Source organism: Ursus americanus, chromosome 28, assembly GCF_024610735.1.
Source record: "Ursus americanus isolate L20-20 chromosome 28, mUrsAme1.1.p, whole genome shotgun sequence".
NCBI classification, from domain to species: Eukaryota; Metazoa; Chordata; class Mammalia; order Carnivora; family Ursidae; genus Ursus; species Ursus americanus.
In genome coordinates this window covers 30838902-30853622 of record NC_142154.1, presented here as the reverse complement: position 1 = coordinate 30853622, position 14721 = coordinate 30838902, and the positions used below count along the sequence as shown (strand labels likewise).

The window sequence follows — 14721 nt, the reverse complement described above, 5'->3', positions numbered from 1 at the left end:
ATAAGGAAGCATAACCTGAGTGTCCCAACAGCTTGGGGAAAAGATGCCTGCTTTAGATAGGAAATGAGTTTGTATCCAAAAATCCTGCAGCTGGTTTGGAGCATTGTAAAGGTCACAGCTGCAAATATCAAAGAATGGGCTTAATGAAGAGTGATGGTGTTCTACATGCCTTTGAAGAATTAATTTTTACCTTTTTTTTTTTTTTACTAGCTTGCAATAGAGTAGGTTAATTATTGTACCGTCTGTTCATGTTAAATCATATTAGGACAAGTCAGTGCCTTACGATGGTCAAATGGTTGCCCACTAACCAATGGAAATAAACTGTTGTTTCAGCAAAATTGCTCCACAGATTCTAAATGCTATTTCTTTGGGACACTCAATTGTGTGTCCTTTAAGATAAATTCTATAAACAAGGGCCTAGTCATGAACAGATGCTGAGGAGAACAAATTGGATAGGCCAGTAAAGGTTTGGAGACAGATGTTCCCGGAATAGGAATCCTCCACTTGCTTTTATTTTAAACTGATACATAGAAATCAATATATCATAAAATGCATACATCTTACATGCTAAGTTTGATGTTTTGACAACTATACACCTGTGTGATAACAACCCAAAAGAAGATACAGAACATTACCATTAACCCAGACAGTTCTCTTGTGCATTTTTGAATAATCTCTGCTCCCATTTCTACTCCAATGACTATTTGCTAGTTTTTATTATTAAAGATTTATTTTGCCTGCTTTTGGACTTTATAGTGGAATAATATGTATTTTTTGCATCTCTTCTTTCACTTAAAATGCTTTTAAAGAGTCAACAATACTGTACGTTTTGGTAAATTATTCTTTATTGCTAAGTTGTAGTTCATTCTATAAATATACCACAATTTGTTTATCCATTCTCCTATTGATGGACTTTTAGGTAATTTCCAGCTTGGGGCAATTATAAATAAGGCTGCTATGTATATTCTTCTGTAAATTTTAAATTTTGTTTTGTGGATACATGTTTTCATTTCTCTTGGATAAATGCCCAAGAGTAGAAAATTACTGAGTGACATGGTAAGTGTATGTTTAACTTTTTAAGAAACTGCCTTCCTATTTTTCAAAGTGGTTTACCATTTTGTGTTCCCATCAGTGATATACGAGAGTTCTAGTTGCTCCATATCTTTGTCCACATTTACTGTTGTTAGTGTTTTTTTTTAATTAACCATTTTAGTCAGTATGAAATAACTCTGATTTTAATTTACATTACATTTCCCTTATAATTAATGATGTTGAGAACTTTTCATATGCTTACCTTACATTTGTATATCTTTCATGAAGTGTGATGATTTTTCTATGAATTCTGGATATGAGTCCTTTAATGGATCTATGTGCTGTGATTTTTGTGGTGTTTGGTTGTAGACAGTGGGTTATCTATTCACTTTCTTATTGGGATATTTTGATGAGCAGGAATTTTTATTTTGATAGAGTCTATCTGATCAATTTTTTCTTTTATAGTTTTACGACCTCCAGGTCACAAAGTACATATTTTCTTCTAGAAGTTTTACGGTTTGGGGTTTTACGTTGACGTGGATCACAGACGGTCTGTGATCCATCTCAGTGGTTTTAGGCTCTACATCTTTGGTTTGGAGTTTTACATTTAGGTACATGATCCATCTCAAATTAACTTTTATGTTCAAAATGAGGTTTATTTCAGCATGGATATCCAGTTTCAGCAGCATTTGTTTTAAAAGATTTTTCTTCACCCATTAGATTGACTTGGCATCTTGGTTGAAAATCAGCTGACTGTGTGGTTATTTCTAGACTCTATTCTTTAATCTGAAGAACTTCTTTCAGCATTTCTTGTAGTTTCTCTGGAGGTGAATTATCTCAGCTTTTATCTGTTATAGGATATTTTTATTTTATTTTTGTTTTTGAGTGGTATTTAATTGGAGGTGAGGTGGGGTTGTTGCCCCCCCCCCATAGAATTCTATGTTGACTTTTTCTTTCTTCTTTCAGTACTTTAAAGAAGTCATTTATTTATCCTCAGGTCTCACTTGTTTCTGGTCAGAAGTCGTCCTTCATTTTTATTTTTTTATCTGTGCATAATGTAGGTTCACTCCCCCACTGCCCTCATGCTTACATCATTACATCTGCTCTTTACCTTTGATCTTCAGCACAATGACTAGAGATGTATGGAGTTTACCTCATCTCTTGGATCTGTGTCCATGTTTTTCACTAATATTGGATATTTCTTGTCCATTATCTCTTCAAATATTTCTCTTGTTCCACACTCTCTCACCGCTCTTCTCCTGGGACTCCAGCCACACATATATTTGATGATTTGATATTATTCTACAGATCTCAGATAATCTTCCCCACATTCTTTTCTCTTACTGTTCTCAGTTTGGATAGTTTCCCTTTAGCTGTCCTCAAGTTCCCAATATGCTTTCCTGTTAACTCCATCTAATGAATTTTTTGTTTCTGTTATTGTATTTTTCTTTTTTTTTTAAATAAACTTTTCTTTTTAAAGTAAACTCTACATCCAATGTGGGGCTTGAACTCACGATCCTGAGATCAAGAGTCGCATGCTTCACTGACTGAGCCAGACAGGCGCCCCTGATATTGTATTTTTCATTTGTAGCATTTCATTATGTTTATATAGTTAACATGTGTCTGCTAAAATTTCCCATTTCTTTATGAATGTTGTCCACATTTCCACTAGATTTTTTTTTAGCATTTTCATCATAGCTATTTAAAAAAACCCTATTGATTCCAGTATTTGGCCTCCACCAGATTTTTTAGCATTTTAATCAGAGTTATTTTAAAGATCCTGATAATTCAGCATCTAGGTTTTCTCTAGTTCCCGCTTCTATTGAACATTTCCTCTGTTACCATGGATCTCATTTTCTTGCTTTTGCACATGCCTTTGATTTGATTGTATGCTGGACATTTTGCACAAAAAACAAGAGAAACTGAAGGAAATATTACTTACCTTCAAAATGAGGCATACCCCTTTTTCTTTCAACCAACTTGAGTAATGGCTCAGTTAACCTAGGTCTGGGCTTTATTGTGGCTTTAGTTTAATTCAGTTCACCATTAGCTTTAAATGTTTTGAAGGCAGAATCAGCACTTTCCCTTCAGTAAGTCCTGGGTTTGGGATATTTGCATGATTCCAGAGATCTGACTTAGCTTCATAGCCAAGTCATCAATCAATCTTTGGAAATGTGAGAGATCTCAATGCAGACAAACGGACTGTAGCTGCCAGGTTCTTTTGGTCACTGGCATGACTACAGGACAAAACCTGTAGCTGTCAGGTTCTTTTGGTCACCGGAATGGAGCATGAGGAGGTATTTCTCTCCGTTCCTGTATATGCCCTACCCTAGTCTTTTAAGGAGTAATGCCCACAGTGCATTGGGGATGGATCTCTCAGCTCTCCTGCTCCACTCTTAACTTTCAAGAATGCCTCTGATGGATTTCTCAGTGTTCTTCCTTTGCTCCCTCATTTTTAAAGCATATCTTGCACTTGGGAGAGGCTCCATTTACCTCAAAGGCAGGACTGATCTGTCTCAACTCTTCTTCTATTATCTCCCGGCTCCTACTTTTCATCTATTATCTCCCCATTCTTGGTTAAGATCCAAGAGATAAGATTGGTGGATGGGTTCAGGCTTTCTCTGTGGATTTGGGTCCTCTTGATGCTAATGTCATGCCTGTCTCTATGGGCCTGTTAAAATTTTGTTAAATTTCAGCTGGTTTCTCTTTATTCCCCTATGGTGGATACCTCTTCCCAGCATAGTTCAGCCAGGAATATGAGCAGCCATGGGTCTTTCTCTCCTATGAAGGACTTAGCACTTTCTGGAGGTTGGTTCATTTATGTTTATGTCCTTATCTTTCTGATGGGTTTTAAAAGATTTTTGATCTTCTAGCTAATCTGTCCTTTGCTTTGTTTGCTAGGATGGGAGCTATACCTCTTGTGATTTTCAACATCCAATCAGAAGTGAATTCCAGGAATGAGAATTTTCAAAGTGGTTTTATTTACATATTTTATTAACTAGTTATAAAATTAAAAATAAATGGATAATAAAAAGTCAAATTTTGGGGCACTTGGGTGGCTCAGTCGGTTAAGCGTCTGCCTTCAGCTCAGGTCATGATCCTGGAGTCCTGGGATTGAACGCCTCATTGGGCTCCCTCTGCCCTTCACCCTGCTCGTGCTCTGTCTCTCTTGCTCTCTTTCAAATAAATAAATAAAATCTTTTTTAAAAAGTCAAATTTTATTCAATGGTAAACAATGAAAAATAAGTCATCTTCCCATTCTATTTCCCATAGCCCTCTTTACTTCCTGTACAGAGACAAAAATTATTACCAGTTTCTTACAATTTCTTCTCAAAATTCTATTTACAAAATATGATTATCCCACCACCTTATTTTTTTAAGAAACAGGAGCATACTATATGTTTTACGCTTTACTTTTTTTCATGTAATTATTTCACCATCTTGAAATCTTTTACAGGCTATAATACGTGTTAGTATGGATGAACTTTGGTTTACATAAACAATCCCTGGTGATTTGAGTTGTTGCCAGTATTTTTTCTCACAATGCAACGTATATTCCTTTGCTCACATTCACTGTTGAGTATATCTGTAGTATCAGGAATGGGTATATTTAAAATGCTTCGTGAAGGCTCCTGGAGCTTCACATTATTTTATAGTGTTTAACTAGGTGTTGGCTGGCCCTTAGGAGTTGGTGGTATGGGTTTTGGGAGGACCAGTACCACAGAAGAGGCATAAGGTGCTGTGCTAGAGAGTTGCCTAGCAGGTGGCGTCAGAACAAAGCTGGCTGTTAGTCCCTGTCAGTGTAGCTTTCTTCCCTTCCTCCCTCCCTCCCATCCTCTTTTCTTTTCTCTTTGGGGGGTGTAACTCTTTCTTTATGTATATATTGGGGATGTTAAAAGTTACTGATGTGTAATTCCTCTCCTGCAACCTCAAGTCCTACCATGGGGGAGAAAAAGATGAAAATCATTTTGTCTGGAATGCCTTAACCAGCTGTAAGATTGAAATGATCCTGATAAGTAAAATTACATCCAAGGAGGATTTCTAAGGGAAATGAAGACTCATTAGTTATATAAGAATCAGTGTCTATGTGATTCTGGGATCTTCCTGTGAAGATGTTATGTTTTTTGAGGAATTTGTTCCTAATTACCTATCTAATTAAAGCACATTAAACTTAGTTATTGCAATTTGAGAAACCAACATGCTTTCTCATGAAAAAGGCCCATTCACAGAAAGTGCTCCATCTTTCTCCTAAGATCTGGGATCCAAGGAGAGATATATAAACATATGATAGTAACAACTTCTATTTATTTAAAACATAGGCCTAAAGAATGTCATGTAGTCCTCACAGGACCCCTTTCAGGGAGATTTTATACATTGGAAAGTGTGCTTATGAGCTTTCCACCAACATCTGCTTCCCTAAGACTCCCCATCTCAGTAACTGACTGTACTATACATCCATTTGCTTTCAATGTTAGAAACCTGATATCTATCCCTCCTTCTCTCATTCTCCATATCCAATTCTACAGCACAGGAAATTTGTTTTACCTCTTAACATCCTTGAGAATCCATTCACTCTAGTCCAAGCGAACTATTTCATTGTCTTTTGTTTGCAGTATCCTTCAGTCTCTCCTAGGTTATCAATTCTTGTCCCCCTCTTGATTCATTTTCCACTCATTAGCTAACATGAACTCTTTATTTTTTTTAAGTTTATCATTTTTTGAGTGTCTCTACACTCAATGTGGGGCTCAAACTCATGACCCCAAGATCAAGAGTCACATGCTCTTCTGAGCCAGCCAGATGCACCTAACATGAACTCTTTAAGTCTGACCATGTCACTCTTTGCTCAGAACTCTCTTAAGTGCCTTCCCAGTGCCCTTAGAATAAAATCCTTCACATGAGTTCTGTGGATCTGCACCACTAGTCTTTCCTACCTCTCCACCTCTTGCAACCAACTTCCTTCCCCTTCCTTCTTTTCAGCCACACTGGTCTTTTTGTGCTGCAGACTGGCCAAACTTCTTCCATCCTCAGGGCCTTTGCACAAACTCTTCCTTTGCCTTAGGATTCTCCCCAGGCCTGCCCACTTCCTCATCCCTGTTCCCCAAGCTAATGCCTTATCCCCTAGATTTCATTTAAAAAAATCTCTTACCCATGGAAACTTCTCTGTCCAAACAAGTCTATATTGGGTCTCCCTATTATTTGCTCTTTCTACTCCATATTTCTCCTTATTAGCATTTACCACTCTTCTAATTATACAGTTATGTAGTTCTTTTCATTTAATTTTATTTTCTCTAATTGGAATAGGTAATACATCCACTTGGTAAAAAATTCAAATTGTACACAGGTAAGAAGTCTCTTCTCTTCCCTGTCCCTCTAATACCCAGTTTTTCTCCTTACTAGTAACCACTTTTAGCATTTTGAATATCCTTCCAGAGATATTTTGAGTAGACAAGCAATTATGTACATAATATTCCTCTTCATTTTTTGCCTTCTATTAACACAGATACTATATACATTTTTTCTGCACTTTGTTTTTGTCAGTTAATAATGTATCTTGACAATTCTTCTATGTCAATATGTAAATAGTTGCCTCTTTTCGTGTACCAGATAATATGGGCTTACCATAAATTTTTAACCTCAATTATTAGGCATTGAGGTTGTTTTCAGGCTTTGGTTATTACAAACAATGCTGCATTGAATAACTTTGTATGTAATGTCATTTCCCGCAAATATACCTGTAGAATAAATTCCTAGAATTGAAATAAGGGAATTAAAGGTTATATGCATTTTAAATTTTAGTAGTTATTGCCAAACTGCTCTCACTGGAGGTTGTATCAATTCACATTCCCACTAGCACAGATGAAAAATGCATGTTTCCTCACAACTATATGTTAGTGAAATTTTTTTTCTTTGCCATGTAAGAGGTGGAAAGTATCTCTTGGAAACTTTAATTTGCATGTTTTTTTTCCTTGCAAAGTTATACTTTCATGTTTAACAGCCATTTGTATTTATTTAGTGTACTGTTTCTTCATAAATTTTGCTTATGTTATTAATGTCTGATTTCCTCTCTCTACTTTAAGGTTGGTGCTGTGGGTGCAGGGATCTTGTTAGTTTTGTTCATTACATACTAGAATGAATGAAGCTCCAGAAATGACTGGCTCATGTCATGCAGTAGTCAAGTTCACGACTCACGTTTGACTCCAAAGCCCATATGTATTTCCATGATCACTCACGGGAAAAACTAAACTTTTAACTCACCACACTAGGGGCAGATGGGTAATGTAAAGCGGCTTAAGTGTATCAGGAAGTGGATTGTGGCAAAATGGCGAAAACTATGTACAGTTGCAGCGGTTTTTCACATCTGTTTTACTGACATTTGGGAGTGGAAGCCCATTGTCAAATCTTTACATGCCCCGAGGCCGGGTTTCTGGCTTTCTTGTGAAATCTCCTGGTTTTTAAATATTTCCCATCAAAACAAGACTGCCCTCACACGCAGCCCACGGGCAGCAGATTTGCAAATTCTGGCGTAGAGAGTGGGAGTCTGGTGAGGCGAATACCCCAGACAGTGACAGCTAAGCAACGAGGAGGTTTTGGGAAAGTCGAGAACGGGGTTCTCTACCCTAGGGCTTGGGGGCCAGGACTACCGGAAGGACTGAAATAAACGCAAAGTGGCGGGAGGACTGGGCGGCCTTCCCAGCTGTGTCTGGCCATTCCAGCCGGCGCGGTCGCGAGTTTCTCCAGCAGCGCCCAAGACAACGTCGTGGGGGCGGTCAGGGGTTGCCCGGGAGGAAGAGAACTGCCTACGTATTCCTTCACCCGCCCATCTGCGTCAAACCGTCCGTGAAGCAGGATCCAACCTTTCCAGCTTTCCTGAAGACGCCCCCAAGTGAAGCGTTCGGCCCCAGGATCTCTTTAGTTCCCGTCTCAGGCCCCTCCCAGCTTCCTCAGTTCCACGACTTCCGTTTGCCTGGTCGTCTGGGAAACAGCCAACTTCCGGCCGCGAAGCGGTGGGCGGAGCCAAGATGGCTGAGGAGAGACTCGCGACGGTGAGCGCCGAGATTCTCCTACTGTCCCAGCTGCCCGGCGGGACAGGGCCGCCCCGGGCGGAGCAGAGAGGCTAGGCAGGCTTGTGGGCGGACTGTGTCCTACGCAGCTGGCCTTGGGGAAGTGCGGAGCCGGGTCTGGAGCCTCTCGGGGTGCGCGGGGCGACAGGGCCCCGCTCCTGGGAGGTGGTCCGCCTGGGCAAGGCTGACTTCTTTGCAGCGCGGGGCCTGTGCTGGGACTGTGGTCCCTCTTGGGGTGCGCTGGACGGAAAAGGGAGATTTTCATCAGAAACGGCTCTTTTGCTAGTCCCATCTTTTTTGTCTCGCGAGGTTTGGAAAGGAAGCACTACCGTCTGTGCAGAGACCGTTTGTGTTAATCCCCAGGATTAGGAATTGAATATGACAAAGCCTGGAAACTTTGAGCGTCACTGCCTTCTGCCGGTGGGTCGGGACCATGTTTTCTCTGTTGTAGTTTAGTTTAGGAAAGTGCTGTTTTGCGATTCAGCTGAAGCCTGAGTTAGGTATTAATTAAACTCCACAGAGCTGCCCGGATGAATTCGGGTTGACCCAGTGGTAGTTATTTGTAAAGTGTATATTTGTAATTAGATCTAATTTCTGCAAAGTTCTAAATGTGAAACCTTGTCTACTTTGTTTTACTGTTGGGTTTCAAAGCATATTCTGCTCATTTGTTAGAATGACTTCAGTTGTTTATTTGGAATGTATTGCCCTATGAAAAACGCCCTGGGAAACCTAGGAGACAAAATAGCGGTTTTTGGCTGTTTTACAGCTTAGTTTTGGCCGTTAAGGAGCAAGGCCAATGGTAATCTGTCAGGGGGGTTTGTTTTCTATTCTCTTTTCATATCCAGAGAAGTCAAATTATTTTTGGTGTAATCACACAACTCTGAATACAGGGAAGGAGACCCAAAGCAAAGACTTTTGTTAAGCTACAAGTTAAAAAAAAAAATTAAATAGCATGATTTGTGTTACTGGGTTTTAGATATTAGAAACACATCAAAGAAAATACTTCACCTACGTAAATTTAAGGTACACCGGTAACACAATGCTATAAATACTATAAATATTCTCTAGTGCTCATTGCAGGTAGAGATAGGTGTTCATAAATAAATGTGAACTTGATTTTTATGGTGGCAGAATTGTCCTGTACTTTTGAATCAAATAGTGTTTTAAAGAGAATGGCTGTTTTGTTTCAATATGACTTTAGCACTTGAGCCTGAAGTTAACTGATTATTTTCATTATTGTCAAGTTTATTGCTAACAGTGCTGTATTTGTAGTAATTTCATCTTTTCACTTTACCGCTACAGGGAGATTTGAATTTCTGCCCTTTTTGGAAGTGATCTGGTATATTGTAATAAAATTAAAAAGGCCCAACAGTCTCGTTCACTCAATCAACAGACTGGTATCCCACTGAAATAAAAGCAAAATATAAGCGTGTAGTACAAGGGTATTCATTGCAGTATTGTTTATAGTGGCAAAATGCTGGAAACAAGGTGAATACGCATTAATAGGGTAATAGATGACATCTGGTACTTCCATTCTGAGGATTATTATGTAGCCATTAAAAAGTGTTAGAACTATTTATGTTGATGTGGATGGTATTACATTTTTAAAAAGCTAGTTGTGGAGTGGAGTGTTAAGCAAAACTGAGTAGTCTTTAAAGATCTTACTGGCTTTATTCAGTGGTTTATGAATCAGGCAGCATTCATTCTACCAGCCAGGAGCTCTGAAGTGCTGTACAAAATGGAAGGCTTTCATAGGCAGAAAGGAGTGGGAACAGGGAAGTTATACTAGACAAAAAGGTTGCTTATTGCAAGGTCACTTTCCTTTAGGTGATGCCAGGTGTCTCTCGGGCATATTACCTCACTAATACTTATTGGGTGATTTTTTTTTTAATTGAGATTTTTTTTTTTAAAGGTTTTATTTATTTGAAACAGAGAGAGAGAGAAGTGCAGGCAGAGGGAGAGGGAGAAGCAGGCTCCCAGCTGAGCAGGGAGCCCAATTTGGGGCTCAATCCCAGGATCCTGGGATCATGACCTGAGCTGAAGGCAGACGCTTAACTGCTGGGTCCAGCCAGGTGCCCCCTGATTGGGTGATTTCTGATTGACTGGTTTAAGATTCTGTTCCTGGGAGAGGTAGAAAGTATAATTCATTCAGTCTTGGTTTGTTGACATGAGACTTACCATAAACAACACCATTTTGGGCCTTTTTTCCTTTTTTTCTTCTTTTAAGTAGGCTCCACACCCAGCCTGGAGCTCAACGTGGGGCTTGAACACGTGACCCTGAGATCAAGACCTGAGAAGAGATCAAGAGTTGGATGCTTAACTGAGCCACTGCGGCGCTCCCCTTTTTTGCTTTTTAATGAGTATATTGTGTGATCTTAATTTTGTGGCATAAAAGCACATAGATCGGTAGATATGGGTATATAGATGTGGAGGAGAGAAGAGTAAAAGACTTGAAACTGAGAGAATTTTGAACAAATGCATAAATAAAAATAAAGGCTTTGAGGCCAGGAGACATCCTACTAAAATGGAATAAACCTAGTCTAATGTGGGACACACAGAAATTCTAAACTACCAAGGGCTATTACCAGTTAGTTCCTTCAGAAAACTGGGGACTGATATTTATATTTTATTTAAGAATATATAAGAAATGATTTAGAGATCTTAAAAATAAAAGCAAATAATACTGCTTTCTATGATTTATACTTAGAAATTTTTTTGTAACTCCCTAATTCCCATTATTCAATGTATTTGTATATATACCTATTTTTCTTACTGTAAATTTAAACCTTGCAGAACGGAAAACAAAGATTACTATTGTATTGGCTCAGATATAGTCCTAGCACATATCAAATATTACATGAATATTTGTTAGATGAATAAATGATCACAGAACTACATAAAAATGAGGAAAGAACCAGAAGGACGTAATGAATTCTACATACATCCCAGCTATAAATGAGATCAAGTGGGCTAATAGAATCCTTTCTGTCTCAAAATGTTCTAAAAGACTTTTTGAAAAAGAGACTCTCTAAAAAATTATAATTTATTTTAATTCACCTTTATGCAGAAAGGTTGCTGACTCATGAAGATGCTTTTTGAGCCCTTAAGATTTTTATTTATCTATATTCTTAAGTAATCTCTATGCCCATGTGGGGCTGGAACTCAGAACCCCAAGATCAAGAGTTGCATGCTTTGCTGACTGAGCCAGCCAGGCAACCTAAGCCTTTAAGGTTCTTAATATGTTCCCCAAAGTTTAAGATTAAAGTACCCCAGTTAGGGATACTTGGGTGGCTCAGTTGGTTAAGCGTCTGACTCTTGATTTCGGCTCAAGTCATGATCTCAGGGTTGTGGGATCGAGCCCTGCCTTGGACATGGAGTCTGCTTGAGATTCTCTCTCCCTCTACCCCCACTCGTGTGTGTGCTCTCTATTTTTTTTCTTTAAAGGTTTTATTTATTTATTTGACAGAGAAAGCAAAAGAGCACAAGCAGTAGCGGGAGAGGGAGAAGCAGGCTGCTAAGCCACCCAGTCGCCCCCGTGCTCTCTCTAAATAAATAAAATCTTTAAAAAAAATCCCAGTTAGATAAAAAATAGAGTTCTTTAGCATTTTAAAAACAGCTTTGTTGAGGTATAATACACATACCATAAAATTCACCCATTTTAAGTGTACAGTTTGATCGATTTTAGTAAATTTATATACTTGCACAACTAGTAAAATACTGCCACAATCCACTTAACTCCATCACTCCAAAAAGTTCTCTTGGGTCCATTTGCAAGCAACTACTCTTTACTCCTAACCCCAGCTGCCACTGATCTGCTTTCTGTCTCCATAGCTTTGCCTTCTCTACAATTTCATGTAATCACACAATATGTAGTCTTATGTGTCTGAATTTCACTTAGCGTGTTTTTTAGGTTGATTTATATTGTACATAGAAGTACTTTGTTCCTTTTTATTTCTAAGCAGTGTTCCATTGTATGAGTATATACATTTTGTTAATCCACCAATTGATGGACATTAAGACTGTTTTCCTGTTTTTGGCTATTACGAATAATGTTGCTGTGAATCTTTGCATGGATATATTTTTATTTATCAGGGAGTGAAATTGCTGGGTTGTATGGTAAGTGTATGTTAATAAAAAAACAAAACTGCCAAACTTTTTTTTTTTTTTAGGATTTTATTTATTGATTTATTTTAGAGATAGAGTGAGTGGGAGGAGGAGCAGAGGGAGAGGGACAGGCAGACTCCGAGCTAAGCGTGGAGCCTGATAGGGGGCTCGATCTGGCGATCCTGACCTCAGGGCCCTGAAATCACGAACTGAGCAGAAATCAAGAGTTGGAAGCTTAACTGGCCGAGCCACCCAGGCACCCCATGCCAAACTTTTCTAAAGTGGCTATATACCATTTTACATTCCCACAAGCAGTCTGTGAGGGTTTCAGCTTTCCACATCCTTGCCTTGTTAGTTCTTCATATTGTCAGTCTTTTAATATTAATCTCATTCTAGTGTATGTATAGTGGTTATTGTGGTTTTAATTTATATTTATATATTTATATTTATATTTAATTTATATTTAATTTATATTTCCCCAATGGATAATGGTATTGGGTATCTTTTTATGTGCTTATTCATCCATTTCTCTTGGGTGAAGTATCTTTACAGATTTTTTACCCATTTTAAAATGGGTTGTTTTAGTGAGATTTCTGTATTTGTTAAGTCAAGATAATAAAATAGCTAATAGTACAAGTATGTATTCTGTTTTATTTTGAGGATTTTTTTTTGTTATGAAGTATATCTTAGCTCTAAAAGAATGAATAAAAGGTTATAGGCAAGTTTTAAAGAACAGTATAATGGAAACTTGTGTTTCTACTTCACAGGTTAAGAAATGGGTCATTAACAATAACTTTGAATCCTCCTAAATGTCTCTTCCCTTACTGCATTTTCCTCTCCCATCAGAAGTATATCTTTCATCAGTTTTATGTTAATTATTCTTTTGCTCTTACTTACAGTTTTGCCATATTTAATACCTCTAGATAACATATTGGTTTTAAGAAATTGTTTATTCATTTTTCAATGCTGTGTATTATCCCATTAAAGGAAAATACTATAATTAATTTACCCATTCTAATAGACAGAGATCTGAGTTCTGATTTCTCCAGCTTTAATGAGGTACAGTTGACAAAGCTATAAGATATTTAAAGTATACAGTGTGATCATTTGATACACATCGTGAAAGGATTCCCACCAAGTTACTAACAACACATCCATCACTGCACGTATATACCTTTTTTTTTTTCGTGAGAACATCTAAGTTCCACTGTTTTAGCAATTATTCAATACAGTGTTATCAACTAGAGTCACCTTAGGCCTTATTCATCTTACAGCTAAAAGTTTGTACCCTTTTACCAATGTCTTCCCATTTCCCCTACCTCCCACCCTGGCAATCATTTTTGTACTCTTTGAGCCTGTAAGTTCAACTTTATTTTTTCCTTCTGATTTTTAGTTTTTTTTTTTTTTTTAGTAAATTTTTAAAATTTACTTTAAATAAAAGTAAGCTCTATGCCCAACATGGGGCTTGAACTCATGACCTTGAGGTCAAGAGTCACATACTGTACTGACTGAACCAGCCAGGAGCCCCTTATTTTTAGTTATTGAAAATAATGTTATTGTGAGCAGGGCCAGGGTAAGGCAAGTGAGGTGCTTAAGGTGCAAAATGTAAGGAGTAAGAATGTCTCAAGCCTGTGAACATTCTTATATATGTCTCTTAATCTAAGAGTTTTTCCAGGGTATTCCTAGAAATGGATTGTTGATACATGGAGTAGGTATATCTTCAACTGCATTACTTATGGGAAACTCTGAGGTGGTTTTAGCAGTTCATGCTTCTACCATCAGTTCCTATTGCTTACATCCTTGATATTGTCATAGCTTTAAATTCTGTCAATATGGTTGATAGGAAATGAAGTCTTAATGTGATTTTAACTGACATTTACCTGATTATTAATGAGGTGGAGCAGCAGTGGTTGTCTCTTTTCCTTTTCTGTGCAATGCCTGGTTCATATGTTTTGCTTCTTTCTTTCTTTCTTTCTTTCTTTCTTTCTTTCTTTCTTTCTTTCTTTCTTTCTTAAGAATTTTTACTTATTTATTTGAGAGAGAGCATAGTGAGCAAGAGAACACAAGTAGGAGGGAGGGGCAGAGGGAGAGGGAGAAGCAGGTTCCCTGCTGAGGAAGGGGCCTGGTAGGGGGCCCATCCCAGGACATGACCTGAGCCTGAAGGCAGACGCTTAACTGACTAAGCCACCCAGGAGCCTCATGTTTTGCTTATTTTTCTATTTTGCTGTTTTTCTTACTGTTCTCTTTTTACTGTTTGTTTTGTAGTTAGTTATAGTTTCTTTCTTTTTTTTTTTTTTAAGATTTTATTTATTTATTTGACAGAGACAGCCAGCGAGAGAGGGAACACAAGCAGGGGGAGTGGGAGAGGAAGAAGCAGGCTCCCAGTGGAAGAGCCCGACATGGGGCTCGATCCCAGAACGCTGGGATCACGCCCTGAGCCGAAGGCAAACGCTTAAGACTGCGCCACTCAGGCACCCCTGTAGTTATAGTTTCTGGCTGTTAATCCTTTATCTTTTTTTTTTTT

General features: G+C 38.2%; 1 protein-coding gene across 3 annotated transcripts in view; it reads left to right on the top strand.

Annotated features, from left to right (window-relative positions):
* Positions 1-8004: 8004 nt before the first annotated feature.
* Positions 8005-14721, top strand: part of BBS4 (Bardet-Biedl syndrome 4) — a 61652-nt gene continuing 54935 nt past the window's right edge. Inside the window, exon 1 of one of the 3 annotated variants that reach the window (XM_045795260.2) lies at positions 8005-8075. In XM_045795260.2, the coding sequence (XP_045651216.1) occupies positions 8052-8075 (24 nt within the window). In that variant the 5' untranslated portion in view covers positions 8005-8051. The other 2 variants (XM_045795259.2, XM_087856801.1) reach the window with 2 other exon arrangements.